The sequence below is a fragment of the Prinia subflava genome, chromosome 7 (assembly GCF_021018805.1).
Source record: "Prinia subflava isolate CZ2003 ecotype Zambia chromosome 7, Cam_Psub_1.2, whole genome shotgun sequence".
Lineage (NCBI taxonomy): Eukaryota > Metazoa > Chordata > Aves > Passeriformes > Cisticolidae > Prinia > Prinia subflava.
In genome coordinates, this window is record NC_086253.1 from 5,032,444 (window position 1) to 5,050,750 (window position 18,307).

Below are 18,307 nucleotides of genomic sequence, written 5' to 3' on the forward strand. Positions count from 1 at the left end.
TATCAGTTTCACAGAACTGCAAGAACAGTCTTGGATACATTTTGCAGCATTAATTGAATTAAACAGAGTATTCCAGATGTGTGAGAAGCTTATTCATGTCTGTGAAAAAATGAGAATTCTTGGGCTGACTGAAGAATATGGATAGAAATTTCTTTGTGCAGGTGGCAAGATAATTAAACTAGAGGCTGGTTATATTTGATTGTACTCTCCTGACGATTTAAATCAAAACTGTGTGCTTCGGCCTTAGGCTACTTTTTCTCCCAAATGTGATCTTGATAGTTTATTTTTGCTGGTATTTTGCAATAGCAGAGAGTCCATTCCCCTTATTTGTAGAAACTGTGTCCCAGCCTGTTCAGAGACAGTCAGAGAAGTATTGAAATAAACTTCCTGTTACGAGGAGTTTTTCCCCAGGAAGCAAGACAAATCTTGACTTGCATGTTTGTTGAAGGAGAATGGAGATCAAAGGAGTGGGATACAAACTCCATCCTGATGGAGATGTTTGTTCCTTGAGCATTAAAATTACCATATCAAGACTTTTGACCATGTGGATGTGCACAGAGGGGTGGGTGCTCTGTAAATGCTTCAGCCAGAGCCTGGAGTGGGTTTACAGGGCAGTGCCTTTTGTGCCCTGAATGCACTGTGACTCCAAAGGGCTGGAGGTTCATTACAGGGAAATACAGTGGGAGGTAAGACCTGGCTCAGAATGCAGTTTCAGAGGCAGGATGTGGGCACTGTGGAACTGTTTCTCTAGTGCTTCCCTCAGAGCTGGCCATTGCCTAAAAACAAAAATGAAGCCTTTTCTCTGTCTTGTTTCTCGTGCACACATGGGTTTTTCTTTAACTGAGGAAGTCAGATGGACTTTGAAATAGGTCAGCTTAGTGGTTCTTTATCCTGTGGAAAAGTATTGCCTTCTGTCTGTCTGTCTGCCTGCTTCTGTCAGCAAAGCACAGACCATGTTCTCCCAGCCCTGAGGGTCCAGGAGCTCTGAGAGGAGCTTGCCCAGCACCACCTGCCCCTTCATAGCTTGGCTTTGTACACCATCCTGCTGCTTCCTTCCCCTTGCAGGATCACTGTGTTCCTCCCCAAAACTCTGTGTCTGTATTTGTAACCCAGCTGGAGTGGTTATATTTCAAGGGAATAATCATTCTTTTGGTGGGTGCTGTTCTATCAGCCAGGAAGCAAATTTCCTGGAAAGCTGTCTGGGATGTGGACCACTGGCAAAGGGACATCTCTGTTCCAGTCTCTTTTATCAGTAGGCTAAGCCAAGGATGGTGGTGTGTGGCAAACAAGCTAAAGGAGAGTCAAGCCAGATCAACACTGTTGTTGTCTTTATAAAATGCAAAGTTCTTAAGCTTCTATCAAAAATAAACTTCTAATTCTGTTATGGAAACAGCTGTTTCCACGTTAAACTGCACAGTTACACTGAAAAGCAGACCTTGTTCCTGTTGCATCTATAATTTAACACTAAGAGGATGTGCTATGTGCTGGTTAATAATACAGCAAACGACTTTAGCACTTAGGGATTAAAATACCAAAGCCCAGGAGATGGAACTGCAGCATGTGGTGTGAAAGTGTCATGTGATGGGGAGCTGGAGAACTTACCTGTGCTGTTCCCTGCACTGTTGTCTCTGTGTTTTCCTCAGCACAGAGGAACAGCAGACCTGTGTGCTGCTTGTGAACCTCTGCTGAATGACAAGAAATGAGCAGTCTGAGTTTCAGGAAGAGACAATAGTTAATGCAGGAGTAATTCCTTTTTCCTGAATAGTTGCAATCTTTAACTGCTATCCTTCAGCAGTTCAGTGAGTGTTTTTAACCCTGCCAGCTTCTGAGTTAGAACCAATGTTGTAACTACTGAAACACAGACACTTGTTTGTTACTTACTTTTTCTTTTCACCTCTTTGTTTTCTCAGCCTTCCAATATATTTTTCACAATGGATGACGTAGTAAAGGTTGGGGATTTTGGACTGGTGACTGCTATGGACCAAGATGAGGAGGAGGAATCAGTTCTGACCCCAATGCCAGATTATGCCAGGCACACAGGACAAGTAGGGACCAAACTCTACATGAGCCCGGAACAGGTTTGTGCTCTCTTCTCCAAAGCTGTATTTGGCAGTGCCTGGAAGAGCCCTGAATTTTTGGGAGCTCTGAGATCAGGCACTCCTAGTAAACCATTGCAATCAAGTCACTTAAAATTCTTTCTCATCAAAACAGAGTTTTGAGCTAAATGGAATTCCAAAATGTATATATAAATATATGTTTGTTATAGCAAAAATAGTGGGTAATTAGTCAGACTGGATGCATTCATTTTTCTTGCTTTTAATGCAATATAGGGAGGTAACTGTAAAAGATTCCACTTAATTGAGGAAGAACACACTCTTGTGCATGAGGTTTAAGTAAGGTGAAACATTCTGCTTTGCAGAACAGAGGACCTGAGGATCAGGACCTTGCTCCCTGGTGCTCATTGCTGAAGTTTGCCAACATTCCTGTGCTGCCGCTTTCAGCTCTGCACAGGGCTGGTGATTTCCACAGATGGACTTGCAGAGTTGCTTTCTTTGTAGATAATTGCATCCAGTGAGTAGCTTGATTGCCCTGACCCTGATTTTGCCTTCTCAGATCTGTGGCAACACCTATTCGCATAAGGTGGATATCTTTTCTCTGGGACTGATTCTCTTTGAGCTGCTCTACCCCTTCAGCACACAGATGGAGAGGGTCAAGGTATGTGTGATGTTGGCATATCTTCAGTTTGAGCATTTGTTTAAAGCAGCTATTTGCTTGGTGAAACACTGGCAAGAGGTTTCTGTCCTGATTTCTTTGGAGAAAAGCATTGCAGCTAGGAGCACAACTTCTTTATCAGCCTTGTGCAGACCCCCTGAATCACTGAAAATAAACTGCAGTCTTCCTAATGTGTGCAGTTGAATTGAGGCTTTAATTTCTTTACAAAGCTCCTCTGTTGTCAAGCCAAGTAAGAGAAACTACTGAACTGCGATATCCAAGAACTCAAGCAACAAATATAGCTTGTGACTTTAAGCCTACCAGCTTGGTTTTCATTCAAGAATTGGAACCATGCTGTGCATTTTGATTATTTTTCCCTTCATTTGTATCTGCAGTGCTTTTTCACCCAGATCACTTGGTGAAACATGGCTGTTCCTTTTCCTGTAGTGAGTCTTAGCTGTGAGTTTCTCTCAGCTTCAATCACAGTCTTTCCATAACTGATGACATTCATTGCACCCAATGTGAATTTGGGATGTTTGATGATGCATTACAGCTCTTGCTTGCTGTTAAAATGTGAGATCCATCTTGCTCAGGAACAAGTCCATGGAGAACAGGGACTACAGCCAGAAAGGTCTCCCCTCTGTGACAACCAGTGACCTGTGCAGGAAAGAAAGAGTCATTAAAACTCGTATTTATCATCTGAATGTGCTTGAGGGTGTTACATTCTCAGATGCAGATGGGTTTAGCAGAGAGGTAAGAAACAGCTTGAACAGCAGCCTGACCAAGTGCTTAATCTGTTGCATTCTCTTGATTAAAATGCTCTGCCTTTTAATGGCTCAAAAAGTATAGTCTAGAAGGGGAATTGGTGTTTCATTTGAACCCCTGGAAGTGAAACCACTTTCAATTTCTCTGAATCAGTTTTACTGAAACAAAATACCCAGGAAAGAGCCATCCTGGATTCTCAGATCTCCTGCAGCTGTGATTACAGGCTTTGCCCTTCCAGTTTCTCTCCTAAGAATAGAAGCAAAGAAAGTAATCAGAATGAAACCTAAATTCCATCTAATTCATTTTTTTTTACTTCAAGAGAGTGTTAAAAGAATGCCCTGACTTTCTAGGATTTTCACTGTCATTTCACTCTTTTTGCTAAAAAGAAACCCCTGCCTGCCCTTTGACTGCCAGGTTCTGGAATTTGGTTACTTCAATAGTTGTTTTTGAGTTGTTACACTGAGGTTTTCATTGGCATCAGCCAAGCATTAGCACTGCTTGCTGAAGCAAAACATGCTCTGCCTGACCAAGTAACCCAGCAAATTCTAGGAATTTGTGACAGCTGGCTGGGAAAATCCCCAGAAGTGGAGCGTGAGAGCTGCCTCTGTCTCAAGCTGCGAGCAGTTAGTCACTAGCCGTGCAATTTATTTCCAAATGACATGCTGGAAAACAGATCACTACATGCAGACTGAACTGACAAAAGAAGAAAAGTTTTCTGAAGCATTTTAATATTATCAAACCCAGTTCTCTTGAACTGAGGAGTTTGGCTGTTACCCATCACTATTAACTGGTCACTTTATATGTCCAGTGGAGTAATAGTGAAATGCATTTTGATTTAACTTTAGAACTCTTGTATTTTGTGCTCAAACTTTTGTAAAAGGAGATCCTTCAAAAAAATTGAAGGGCTAAATACTGTGCTTCTGGCTGAACATGGGAAAAACACTGTCACTAGATGGAGCCAGTGGCCTTTGTATGAAAGAAGCACAGAATTACCCAACACAACTGCTTTCCAAGCTGCTGATAAATCTTCTCATTCCTCCCTAAATGTTAAACAAAGACTGGTGCTTACATTGGTAATGCAGACACAGTCATTTCATGTGTCTTAATAGTGGTGTAGGCCATCCTGGGAGTTAGGGGTGGTGCACAGATTTGCTGGGTTTGTTCAGCTAAAGTGAGAAAATACAAGTTTGTGTATCTGACTGATTTAAAACTGCAGGGATCAGTTCTTGTAGCACAACTCCTGTTGCAGGCTCAATACCTGGGAAAGCAGCAACTCAACTGTTCAACTAGGTTGTGATTTTTAGTAATTTTTAACCACTGAAGCAACTCTTTAAAACAAAGGCTTTTCTTTCCAGCACACTGATTTCTTTGCATAATTTGCATAATTGTGAAGGACAGGGTAATATTACTAAAGAATAATATTTTGGAAAAGTTACATGTCATTCTTCATATTTTTGCAGACCTTAAGTGACGTTAGAAATTTGAATTTTCCACCACTGTTCACTCAGAAATACGCACAAGAGGTAGGTTCATCTGATGCTATTGATTGTAGCCTTTTCATTAATAATTGCAGCTTTTTTTCTTTGCTCTCCAATTGCTTTGCAGGTAATGGAGAAACCAGGTTGCTTTCATGTTTAAGATTCATTTCTCTATCCTAGTACTTCTCTATCTTTCAAAGCTATAACATTGCAATCATGGGCACGATGACACTTTTGTCACAGCTTTTCTCAGGAATACATTTTTACCTGGCTTCCCTTTGTCACTTACAGTCATTCCTTTGTCACTTGCAGTCATTCATTTCACATACATCCTGTCATGATTTCCCACAACAAATCCATCTTCCCAAAAAAGAAAGTGCAGAGTTTCAGACAGGTAAAGGAGAGGCTCTAGGCAGCACCGTGGCTGCATGGGATCCCCTCAGAACTGGACCTCCCAAGAGGGAAATCATACGAGCAAATTGTGCTGTGTTCTCATTAGTCAGGTCTGTAAGGTGATGTGGGTGCAGGTAAAGAGGAGGTGATGTACAAAACCTCCCCAGTAAAAAGCTGAAGTGTTCAGGGTAGCTTCAGACCAGAGGCCAAATGAGGCCAGCCTTTCATATTTTACAGCTGAAGGCTGCCTAGGAGAAGGGGCTGTACTGTGCTCAGCTGGAGCAGGACACTAATTCTGATTAAATTTGAAACAAATATTCAAAGTGCTTGTATATTTAAAGGAAAAATTCTAATTTGCCACAAGAAAAATTCAGTGTGGCTAAATATGTGATGGCTTAAACATGAATCTAAAAATTATGTATAAATTATGTATCATATATTTAATTTTGATTGCAAATAATGTGAAGTTTTTTATAACTCTATTAAACCTTGAGTCTGATTTGGTTTGAAAAATTGTTTTCAATCCTTGACAGTAAAGACACTTTCAAAGATGCACAGTGATATATTTTAAAATATTTAATGCATTTCTAACTACTGAGCCAAAGCACTAACACCCAAATAACTCAGAAAGCAGCTTGGGGGTATTTTCTACTTGTTCACACAGCCACAGCTGAAGCCAGGACATGAAATAAGAGTTTATGGATTGGTTCATGTGATATGTCTTGTGTTTTCTTTCAGTACAACATGGTGAAGGACATGCTCTCTCCAAGTCCCACTGAACGACCAGAGGCTGCAGCAATCATTGAAAATCCTGTCTTTGAAGACTTGGAGCTCCCACCCAAACCCGTGCTCAGGCAGAGGTCACGGACAATGAGCCTATCAGGAAATAAACATTCCAGACAACCAAGCAAATAACTATCCTCAGGATCACTTCTTCCACTCGGCAGGTTTCACAGGGATTGCTCAGCAGAAGGATCCTATGATGCAGAATGTTTATCTTGGGAATAGTTTACTTCAGCTTTTTTTGCCATGTTTAATGTATAAGACGTGTTGGACAGATTTTTGTTTACTTTGACAGCCAATGAAGCCCAGTAACCAAACCTTTCACATTCCATTTTCCTTACCTTTGCTCTCCTAAGCGGATGGGTCCAGCTGCTGTGCTTGCCAATGTTGTGCTCCATTATCCTTTTTTGGGGGGTTTCTTGGGTTTTTTTGAAGCTTGTAAAAGTCAGCTTGCTGGGTGAGTGAGAGATCTGTAACATGTAAATAGAATTAAAATACTGTATTTTTATAGAGCAAATTACAGTCTCTAAGCCTAGTGAGTGTCTATATGGATCACTTGCTCTCTGGTGAAATGAAGATGATTTTGAAATGAACTTTGACTCCATTTTTGTCCCTGGTGGGTAAACTGGGAATCTGCACTATTTTTAAAGCAAAAAACTACCACAGTTGTACATATTGTCACTGTCCATGGCCTGTCATTAGAGGAAATCATTTCATACTTCTGCACTACAGTAGATCTTAGGGAATGCATCTTACACGGATGAAGCTGTAGAGAAGGAAAAAGAGCTTTTTGCCATTTAATGGGGGGTTTTATAGGCAGTGGTTGGAAGAGCCATAGTCAAAATGATGTACAAAATGTTGTGATTCTGAAAATTTAAACCTAATTAAGTCATACGTGTCGTATGTAATCTTGTAGATTTGTACTTTTTAAAAAATCAACTGGTAGGCATTTGTGTAATCTGCTAATTTAACTGCCTAATGCCATGCTTTTATTTCTCACTGTAAATATGTTAATTTTTATTTATAAAATACAGAATCAATCCATTTGGGTTGGTGGTGTACAGGATGCACTTGCTGTAATTGTGGAGTGCATTGATTACTGTGACTTCTTTCAAGTCTAAATGATGTAATAAACTTTTTTTTATTTATAAGACAAAATAGTAGTTGCTTCTGTTGGAAGCCTGCATCCGTGTGTGCTGCAGATGGCAGCCTTGTGCAGTGGGAACAGGATGGGCTCTGCATTCCTGAAACTTCCTTTGCTTCCCTGTCTCACACTGGCCACAGCGTGTGTGATGACGCAGAGCTGAATGCGCTGCTTGGAAGTGAGATAGGACCTGCAGAAAGCAGGGAGCTGAGTTCTTAACTCCCTGGATTATGGAGGTAATCTCTCACCAGAGGGGAGAAGGGCTAATTCTAACAGCTGTTAGAACTGTTCTTGTACAATTGTATTCTTCTGTTTTACAGACTTAAATTTGTTAAAGTCTCTGAGATCAGTTTCCTAAAAGGATACTGGATTCAAATCCTTGTGGGGATTACTGCAGTGTGGTGTGACACTGTGGCCAGCAATTGAACCAGCTGACAACCCTGCAGCTTCATGATAAGGCAGAAGTAAATTACAATGATTGTCTTCTGTGTCCTCTTGGATAACTCTCCTCCATACTGGTGTGTCCAGGTGAAACCAGAATGCTGCAGTGAATATCTGATCAGGAACAGACTTTATCTTTAGCTGAGTTAAAGCAGGAGAGTTAACTGTGTCCTCTTCCCTTGGATGTCCCTGTTTGCATCAGCTACAGCTGCCCAGTGAAATGGCCACATGTGGAGCCTCCTTGCCTTCCCTGCCAGCTCAGTGATTACAGGTGGAGCACAGGAAATGAGGAATAAGGTATTTTTGACTTGCTGTGTATCTGGATGGGGATAGCTGTCTATTCCAGGGGCCCTGCAGCATTTCAGTACCAGAACTGGCATATGTGTTCACACCAGGTGTGTCTGCATATTCTGGGATGTTACACCTGTCCTCAAAGGCATGGATGCATGGATGAGTCCTCCCCTGTGGGGTTCCTGCCCAGCCACAAAAGCATCTGGCCATGCTCAGCCCTGAACTGCCTGGTCAGTCTTTGCTTCTCTAAGCACTCGAGTGTGTTGTCCCTGTCTTTGTCCCTTATTGCTCCAGGGTTTGACAGAGAAAAGCTCTTCTCTAATCTGAGAGGTTTTCCTACAGATGTGTACTTTCCTGCCAGCTGTTTTGTGGAAAAACACCCAAACTACGATGGCTGTGAGCTCACAGCCCTGCAAAAGGGGCTTTGGCCTGGGCTTCTGTGCAGCATCAGAGTCCTGCCCTATTTTTTCACAGGATGTTGCCTATCCCTCAGCTTCCTTCCTCCCCCATAGCTCTTGGGAATGAAACCCCATTCCTTGTCCTGTTTTATCAAAATGCCCTGGATGGCAGCAGCAGGGTTCCTGCTCAGTCCACCCTTGTGGCCACAGGATGCTTCCCCCAGAATAAGGTGTAGTTACTTACCACTCCCATGTTGTTGCTGGAGTCGTAGGGTCTGGGACACCTCACCTCTCCCTGAGAGTCATTTCACTGGAGAGCCACTGTTGAGCCCCAGGTCAGCGCTGGTTTTTCTACCAGGCTCTTGAGAGACAACTCCTGATCCTTGTGCTGGCATCTTTAGTAGCTCAGCTGTTCCAGGCAGGTCCAACTGCATTTTGCTACCTCTGAGGACAGTACCCTGCTGTGTTTTCAGAGTAACCCTTCAGTGAGGCACTTGTGGCTTTCCTCAGGGACCCAGTGCTGTTGGAAGTCCAGACAAGCACTTGGGAGTAGTAAAAATAATCATTTCCATGTATCATGATTTTTTAATGTCTCTGGTAGATACCACAGTGTACACACAAGTAATAATTCCTGTTCACATCCCATCTTTGGGTGGTGTCAGCCACCTGTAGCTTTGAAACCACGGTGCTCCTGGTCTGACAGCAAGTCTTTGTCATCTCCTGGGCTCTGCCACATGGACTGTCCCCTTCCAGAATTAACAATGAAACCCACAGATAATTCACAGAAAGCCACGGAAAGCTCTGAATATCCAGATGCTGCAGAAGCCAGTGAGCTGAACCCTTAGCAACAGCCCAGGCTGCAGAGTGGTGCCTCTTTAGGAAGTGAGCTCTGTTTTTTGGCCACATCCCTCCTCTGATTCCCATACACAGACTGGCACACGTGGAGTTATTAAAACTGGTCAAATCTGTAACAAAACTTCAAGATGAGGAGCTACAGTGGCTTGAAAAGAAACTATCCCACCTGACACAGATCACCAGGATGTGCACAAATGTAAGGTCACATTATACCATACTGGTTTGGGATTTTTTACCCAACATGAAGGTTGAATTTGTCTTGGGAAATGCTCATTAGAAAAATAATAATCCAGGAATTAATTAGTTCCATTAAAATGACAAATTGCCCCAAAATATCTGAGTTCCTCATTATTGAAACTGTGGAAAGTGACAAAATGCATCTTTGTTGTATTGTCCCCAGCTGTAATATTCCAGCCCCTCCTTCCCCTATTTTCCTACCCTTTGTTTTCCCAGTGGGATGTGCTCCAGCACTTTCTCCATCACGTCCTCCAGTGACTGATCCTGAATCCCTAGGACTTGGGTTTGCCCTTGGGGGCACCGTTGGGCGCCGTCACGCTGTACTCCAGGTCCGGAGCAGTCTTGGCAAACGTGGCTATGGAAACCATGTCTTCCCCAGCGTCCACCTGAGACCTGCGCCTGCAGACCAGCAGCTTCTTGAGGGCGTGCTGGAAGTCCCTGTTGAGGAAGGCGTAGAGCAGGGGGTTGATGGTGGAGTTGCAGTACCCCAGCCAGGTGATGATCTTGAAGGTGCCCAGCAGCACCGTGCTGGTGGAGTCGGTGCCTCTGGCCGCCAGCCAGACGTTCAGCACGAAGTAGGGCAGCCAGCACAGCACGAACACGGAGATGATGATGCTGATGGTCCTCGTGGCCTTGTTCTCCAGCTGCAGGTGGTTCTGCCTCTTGCTGTTGGGGTGGTAGTGGATCTCCAGCGTCTGGGACATGATGCGGGTGGCCTTGAGGCGGGAGGCGCGGTAGATGAAGAAATACATGCTGCACATGACCATGAAGGGAAGGAAGAAGGCCAGGGCGGAAGCCACGATGGCAAAAACCCAGTTGGTGACAAAGATGCATTCTCTGCCCGCATCAAAGTCCACCCCGGGGATCTCATTCCAGCCTTGCATGACAGGAAGGAAGGAAATGAGGGAGGAATATACCCAGACCGTGCAGGTCATCACGATGCATCTGCAAAAGGAAAGAGATGTGGAGGGGAGAGAGGGTCTGAGTAATTTTGAGTTGAGAACATCCAGTACGATTCAATCCCCATGGTAACCTGTGTGGGATATCGCTGCTGAGCAGTCCAGCAGGGCGTGGAGAAGGGGAAAAGCTGGAGTACAACAAGTCCAGACGTGCATATCTCTAACAATTGGGTAATTGGTCTGTGGTTGACAGAATTGGGGTCAGCTTGAGGAGTGCTCAGAGCTGGCTGAGAAAAGATGAGGAAAGGTTCTACAGAAGATGTTTGTTAGTATTTGAAACAACAGCATGTAGATGTTTTTGCTTTCAGCTTTAGTATCTGGCCATTGTCTCACCCTCTGGGGCCTGATGGGGGTGGAGCTGATGGACACCAGACAGCAGAATCTGCAAGGGGGGCCACACAGCCCCCTCCTCTCTTTGTGATCCACAAATCACAGCAAGAGTGACAGTGGGAAAAGCATGCCTAGAAGAGCCTGAACCCACCCTGTAAAGCCCCCCACTGCTGCAGTGTCCTCTCTGCCCACCCTCAGGTGACTTTGCCCACCTTGCAGTCCTCATTTCAGCCTTTGACATGAAACCTCATGGCAGCTCAGAAACTCTCTCTGAATTTTTCCTGAATATCACTTCAGAAAAGATGGTGAGTTTAAGAGAGGGAAGACTACTGCTACATGCATCCTTCTGGGTGTCCTTTCACCTAGTCCTTGGAAGTTCTTCAAAGTTCTTCCCCATCTCTGAAAGAGTTTAAGGCCAAGGCTTGAGCAACCTGGTCTAGTGGAAGGTGTCCCTGCTCACAGCAGGGGGATGGAAAAAGATAATCTTTAAGGTCCCTTCCAAGCCAAGCCTTTCTGTGATTCTATGAAATGCCTGTGAAATGACTGCACAGGGAAAAACCTGCAGGTCAAACTCAGCCCACATCATTGGTTTCTACCCCATTTTGCAACCCTTGCTTAGCTCAACAAATATTCTCCCAGCACCACCACCCAACCCCCCTCAGCTGCATCCTCCTTGTCCTCTCCTGCACCACATGAAGCATTTCCTGCAGTTTGAAATGGTGAAAGCTCCTTTCAGCACATCACTCTGCTTCTGGGCAGCACCTGTCAGCAGCTCATTCAGCCCCAGATCAACGTGAGCCACAGCCAAGTGACAACCTGGAGGGCCCCAAAATGAGGAGAAGCTGCACTCACCTGCCACGGGACATCCTTCTGGAGTAGTGGTAGGGGGTGACCACGGAGCAGTACCTGTCCAGGCTGATGAAGCACAGCGTGACAATGGAGGCAGTGCAGAACATGACATCGAAGGAGATCCAGACTTTGCAGAACAGCTTCCCAAACAGCCACATCCCCGTCACCTCGTAAATGATGCTGTGAGACAAAACTGCTGCAAGTCAGAGCTGGAAGGGCTCTTTGTGCAGGCCATGGATGTGCATAAGGCCAGGCTGGGTGAGGCTCTGAGCAGTCAGGTCTAGTGGGAGATCTTTAAGGATCTTCAAGGTTCCTTCCAACCCAAACCATTCTGTGATTATTTCTTTCTGACTGTGCTGAGGTAATGCTGTATTTTATCACACAGGTACTAAAGATGGGCACACAGCTCAGACAGCAGGGATTCATCCTCAGAGCACAGCCCAAGAAAGGAGCACCTCATAGCTGGAGTGTGGCTGAACAAGAGCAAACTCATGATTCTTGGAGCCTAAGTGCCTTGAGAGAGGTGCTTTGCCCCACAGAGCTCCCCAAATTTACATCTGCACAGCTTTGTTTATCACAGCATTTTCCCAGTGCCTGACACAGCACAGCCTTCTATGATTTCTCCCCAATTCCTGGGGCGTGGGACATCTCCAAGAAACTCACATCCAATCGAATCGAAAAGCAGAAAGGATTTCCACTCTTGGTTAAAAAAAATACAAAACAACAACATCCTAGGAGGAAGCCCACGTAGTTTGTACATTATGTGGCTCATAAATGCCTCAGCAAGGTAAACACACCAGCAAAAAGCAGACATAGTACCAAAAATACTTCTAAAAACATCAAGAGGGGCCTGTGAGAAGTGAGCAATGAAGGAAGGAGCATATGGCAGCTGTAGGAAGGCTGATGCATGTTTCTATAGATTCAGTGAGATGCCATTTGCTTCTCCTTTCTTTCTCCAGCTTTCTGCAGCTCCCGAGGCTGCTGAAATTACCATTGTGAGTGAATTTGATGAGTAACTCCCTAGTCCTGCAAAGCTTTAATTATCCTGTATCTTCCCAGCTTGCTGGTGAAATACAGTGAGATCAGGGCTGCTGAGCTGCAGCGCTCAGGTGTCCAGCAAGGGAGAAAGATTCCACCTGATGTCACAAAACAACGCCTGCTCTGCATCTCATCAGCACCAGTTCACTAAATCCACTCGTGAAGGTCCTTCCAGAGCACAGCAACCCACTGCAGGTGGGTGCAGTGCTGCTGAAGGGTCCCAGCCCTCAGCAGCTCTTTGTTCTGTGGGATTCCATGCAAAAATCCAAGCAAACTACAGCACAGCCTGTCCCTGCACCGTGGAGGATCCCACAGCACACACACGGAAAGGTTTCATGGCTCTTTTACAGAGGGGAAATCAGGCACTAGAACTGGAGCATGGGTTCAGTTCTGGACTTGGGTGCTGTTTTGCCATTCCTCAGAGCCCTCCTTATCCCCAGAGATGCTGCAGAGCCTGTGGTGTGCCCTGGCCCCCAGGAGGAGATGTGCTGCTCTCAGGACTCCCTTGCACACCGATCCCAGGTGAGCAGGGGCAGTTCTCACCTGCACAAGTTCCCACAGCAAGGGGTAGTGGATACCTGACCCCTCTTCTCTGAGGTGATAAATCTCTGCAGCTTGGAAATTATGCTGGATAAGAAAGAGTAGTAAAAGCCCAAAAAACCCACATCCCTGCCTTGCCCTTTTGCTTGCAGAGGAAAAGAATAGCTGGAAATATTCAGCCTGGAAATGACAGACTGACTGGAGTACTCAGACAACGAGCTAAGCTCAGCTGAACCACTCCTGCAAACCAGCCAAGCCAGGAACAAAACAAAAGCCTTACTCTTATGAAATTAAGACACCAAGTGACAAATTTGTTTTTCCCTTCTGTCACATTTTCCTGAGCCAAACTGCCTCCTAAGATAATTTCTTTTCCTTCCCTTTGGCTTGGAATAACCTGCCAACTGAGGAGCAAACTGAAACCCCAAAGAGCAAACACAGGTGTGAAGCCAGAACAGTGGGAAAGTGTGAAACAGGGCTAGGCACTGCTGATGGAGCCAGCAGGGTCCACTCCTCACCAGTGGCCCACCAGGAGCTGGCAGGACAGGACATTCAGGAGGGGCACAAAGCACCAACCATGCTCTGATCTGTGCTCCCCTCTGTAAGTTTTGTTGTCTAAGTAAAACATCACTAAATTAGATTTAAAATAGATAGGAGGAAGAAATATTTTATAGTGAGGATGCCCAGAGATGCTGTGGCTGCCCCATCTTTGGAAGTGTTCAATGCCAGGTTGGATGGAGCTCTGAACATCCTGGGTGTCCCTGCTCAGTGCAGGGGTTGGACTAGATGGCCCCTGAAGGTCCCTGCCAACCCAAACCACACTATGGTTCTGTGATAATTTCAGAACTTGAACTGAAAATTCATCGAGCACAGAGTTTAAGTTAGCAGTAACATTTTTTTAAAAGAGCATCATTAACTGCTTTTTTTCACCTGGTACCATAAACCTCTAACTCAGTTTGTAATTGCTTGTTGGGGCAATATTCTTCAGTGCCAAATTCAAAGGAATAAGCAGCCCCATGAGAACTGAAGCAGAGCACATGAGAAGAGTTCAGCTTCCTCATGTTGCCCCATGAACTCAAAACAGGGTGCAGTTCCCTGAATTACACAAACCTATGGATGCTGTGCAGGACAAGACAGCCAGGATCACAAGTCAGCTGCTTTCTGGTTGTTTCACTGTTTTAGCCAGGTAGTGAAGCTCCCATAAATATAAACCTCATGCAGGACACCTGCCCTCTCAAGTGCCTCTTCCTCCATGAACTATAGGGGAAGCCTAAATTACTCTGCTTATCCCGAATGAGGTCCTTACACTCCATATGCAGGGCTAGTCCTGGAAGAGGGAGCTCAACACCTGGAGTTCCTTGTGCAAATCTGGAAACCAAGTTCAGATCAGCAGCCAGGGTCCCTGTGTGGCCAACAGGAAAAATACCCTTGGGAATTGTGTCTGCATGAACTACAAGGGGATCCATAACACAGAGCAGAGACAGGGAAGGACATACAGCCCCCAACCCACAGTTCAGCCCTTTGGAGAGCCCAGCCCTTGTTGGAGTCCTGGAAATTTTGGATTTGGAGTTTTAGTGTGTAGTAATACATATGAGTTAAGATGGAGAATTTGGGGTGTTGTCTTTTCCTTCTTCTTCACTTACTTCTTCCTCTTTCTCAGGTTTGGGTGCTCTTTTTTGCTTGGCTAGTGGAAGCCTGCATTGCGGACATTGAGTGATCTTTAATTGGGCTATAAATAAAAATAACTTAGGTTGGGTGTTGGGTTTTAATCGGTTTTGCTTATTGTTTAAAAATCCTTGAAACAAATTAGAAGTGGCCATTATCTTGCCTTCTTAGATACGGCTCACACCTCATGAAATTGTAACTTAGATAAGAAATTATAAACATTTCGAGACTCAGCTCAACCTCTGCATTTCCCGTGTGTCTTTACCCTGACCTGGGAGCGGGACAGAGACAAGAACTCCAACAAGCCTTGAGTGAATCCCAGCTCCAAGAGGGGATGCAGAGCTGGGAGGAAGGGGAGGAAGGACACTTGTCCTCCTCTGCTCACCCCCCAGGGACACTCCTCACCTGAAGGGCATCACCAGGCAGGCCACCAGCAAGTCTGCCATGGCCAGGGACATGATGAACATGTAGGTGACGGTGCGCAGCCTCCTCTCCACCACGGGGCAGAGGAACACGATGGTGTTTCCCAGGAGGGTGACCACGTCGATGAGGGTGAGGACAAGCCCGATGAGCACCTCCTGCAGCCCCACTCCTCCCCTTGCAGAGGAGGAGGAGGAGGCAGCAGAGGAGAAATTAGAGAGCCAGGTTTCATTCCTGTCCATCAGCATCTTCCCGCCGCTAAAATCTGAGCGAGGCAAAAGAAGAGAAGCAGAATTACTTTAATGACGATTTGTAGGTGAGTGAAAGGGAGGACGGAAATAATGCTTCATTTGCTTCAGGAAAAATCCACACACCCTGCTGTGCCTGTGCCATCCTGCCTGTCCCGTGGTTAGCAGCCCATTAGAAGTGTCTGAAACCCTGAGGGTGAGGATAAATATACAGCATTGACTGAAGTCCTTCACGGCAATTAAAAGCCCTCCTGTGAGTGAAAATGCATCATCAGATGAAGCATGAGACCAGGAAAAAAAATACAAATGTACTGAGAGCAGAGAGAGGAAAAGAAAACAACTGAAATAAAAAAAAAATTATAGCAGCTGGGCTAAATCCCACTGAACAGCATGCCAAGTCCACATAATGTGGGGGCTGGAACTAGATGATCTTTAAGGTCCTTTCCAACCTAAACCATTCTGTGGTTCTATATTCTCATTATCATCTTTGCCACCCCCAGAGTGGGGGCTGCTTGCCCAGGCTGGCTGCTTCCATAACCCCTCTGTTCAGTCTGGGCTATGCCCTGGGTTGTCCTGGTGCTTTTTCAGACTCTAAGTTTAGAGGTTTTTACTACCACAGTGGGCAGCTCCATCCTGCAGTCTGAATGGCCAAGCAGGGCTGCCAGCAGCTACACAGGGAGCAGAGTCCTGGATCACAGAATGATTTGGGTTGGAGGTTCATCAAATTGAGGTGTCTCAGCAGCTTCTGAGGTCTCAGGTGCAGCCCTGACCCCAGACTTGTGTTCCCTCTGTGCCTAGATGGGACCTGAGGCTCCCAGCTCCTTAACTGGGGACTTTTCTGTTGAGGAAATCCACATTTTTGTGTCCACTGTTCAGTTCCCGGACTTTGTGTCACAGATAGATGGGAAGGTAGGAATGATGCCTTGCAAAAACTCCAGCAGCTCAAAGCTCACTGGTGTAGCTGAGGGAACACACAGACAAAACTTATGGGGAAAAGGGAATTATAGAAATATTTCCAGATGACAAATCGTTATATTTAAATATCATTGCTTCTCCTGTGACCAGGATCTGCTTCCACAGTACCCTCAGGCCAATCCCACATCTCCAGGGCATCCTATGAGTGCAGGTGGGCCTGGATAACATCCCTGTAGCCCAACTTACCTCATCTCACAGGAGCCAAACTTTGTCTTAGGAGGAGTGTAAGAGCAAGGCAGCAAAATGTTCCCAACGTCTCTTTGTGCTTCCTGCAGCCTCTGATCCAGAATTACCTCTTAAGATAAAAATTTTCCTGCTTCCCCTCTGGCCCAGCAAACTTTTAGCATCCATGACCTCCTACAGCAAGAACTTCCAGAGCTCAGCTGTGTGTCCTGCAAAGAGCCACCTCTCTGTGCTTGTTCTGAGCCTGTCCCCAGCCAGCTTCATTCTCTGGTCCTTGCGTTGGAGGAGGAATCACACAGCCCATCCCCATCCATTCCCTCAGGGCCACTGGTGGGCTCTGCAACCCCTGCCAGCTCCCTCCTCATCTGCCAGCCTGCTCATTCCTCAGAGGGAAACAGCAGGGGAGTCCTGCCCATCCTTCCTGCTCTTCTGAGCCTCTGAGAAGGACCAAAACTCCAAGCAGTCTCCAAGAGGTGAATGCTCTGTGGATTTACCTAAGGGCATGATCTCTGTTCTGTCCTGCTCCCCTTTCCCCACCACCCCTGACATGATTTGCTGATTTGGGTGGCACTGAGCTGACCCTTCCACTGGGCTGTGGCCATCCAAAGGTCTCATTCCTGGGCAGCAACAGGAGCTCAGAGTCCACTGCTTTAGATAGGAAAATAGCATGAAATCAGGAAATTAAGTTCTCTCCATCTTTTCAAAACCCCATCACTTCACAGCTGAATTCTTTCTTCCACTGTAATGCTCAATGAGTCTCATAAAAACGTTTTTTCACTTCATTAAGTCAGACATTATCCTTCATGCCCTGGTTAAACTTTCTTTTGTCCGTAAATATCACCACTTCATGATTCAGGATTTCCTCAGCTGAAGATTTCTAGAACCCCACACATCCCAACCCCTATCCCTGTAAAGAGCATCACTGACCTCTCTGTAACTCACCATGCACTTACCCCTCCTGCATTCACCCTTCAGAAAAGTGTTTTTTCACACAGGGAACTTCCTTCTTACCTCAGGTCTATTACATTTCCTTAAAAGCCTCCCACCATGAGGGACTATATTAAAAACCTTTCAGAATTCCAAGCAGCCTACACCACCCAGGTGTTTGTTTTCCACCTGCTGACTTCTTCCAAGCATTCCTGTACAACTGTGAGGCTGGGCTGCATTTTCTGGAACAACAGTGACCTTGTCCTTGGATGTAATCCTGTGTTCATGCACCTACTCATCCTTCAAAATCCTCAGCTCAGTCCCCTGACTTCTGTTTATTTGCTGGATTTAGTGGTTTCTTGTCTTTCAAGTTAAAAATAAAAAAAATGAAAAACAAAATTAAGAGAAAACTCAAGCTGTTTAGAAAAAAAAAAAAATAAAGAAAGAAGGAAAGCTCTTTGTCACTGGAGCTGGGAGTCACTGACTGAGACCTGAAGCTCTCCTGCTCCTCCAGCACTGAGAACAAGCAATTTTGGACAGCACTAGGCCAGCACTGCTAAAAGTCTGTAGGGTGTCTTAAGTGCCTCAGTCCTAGTAAAAATGTTCCTGGAACAACACTGCACATCCTGGTAACAAACACCCCATAAAAATAAAATAAAAAATCCAGTCTCCAGCTCTC

At 45.3% G+C, this 18,307-nt stretch overlaps 2 protein-coding genes across 2 annotated transcripts in view; one reads left to right on the forward strand and one right to left on the reverse strand.

Annotated features, from left to right (window-relative positions):
* EIF2AK3 (eukaryotic translation initiation factor 2 alpha kinase 3) overlaps positions 1 to 6,724 on the forward strand; it is a 41,986-nt gene extending 35,262 nt beyond the window's left edge. The window contains exons 14-17 of the mRNA XM_063401394.1: positions 1,911 to 2,078; positions 2,614 to 2,715; positions 4,938 to 5,000; positions 6,087 to 6,724. Of these exons, the coding sequence (XP_063257464.1) occupies positions 1,911 to 2,078; positions 2,614 to 2,715; positions 4,938 to 5,000; positions 6,087 to 6,263 (510 nt within the window). The 3' untranslated portion in view covers positions 6,264 to 6,724. The remainder of the gene's footprint in view (positions 1 to 1,910; positions 2,079 to 2,613; positions 2,716 to 4,937; positions 5,001 to 6,086) is intronic.
* Positions 6,725 to 9,769: 3,045 nt separating this feature from the next.
* LOC134552967 (probable G-protein coupled receptor No9) lies at positions 9,770 to 15,688 on the reverse strand. The gene is made up of 4 exons (XM_063402199.1): positions 15,670 to 15,688; positions 15,281 to 15,560; positions 11,639 to 11,815; positions 9,770 to 10,442 (listed from the first exon to the last, which is right to left on the reverse strand). The coding sequence occupies exons 1-4, from the start codon at positions 15,686 to 15,688 to the stop codon at positions 9,770 to 9,772; spliced, it is 1,149 nt and encodes a 382-aa protein (XP_063258269.1).
* Positions 15,689 to 18,307: the final 2,619 nt, after the last annotated feature.

What these genes read in the sequence shown, in the direction of transcription:
- LOC134552967 (XM_063402199.1), bottom strand. An exon ending in TGCCTGGTGATGCCCTTCAG is followed by an intron (nt 11,816 to 15,280) that starts GTGAGGAGTGTC and finishes TTTGTCTCACAG; the next exon opens with CATCATTTACGAGGTGACGG. An exon ending in AGAAGGATGTCCCGTGGCAG is followed by an intron (nt 10,443 to 11,638) that starts GTGAGTGCAGCT and finishes TTCCTTTTGCAG; the next exon opens with ATGCATCGTGATGACCTGCA.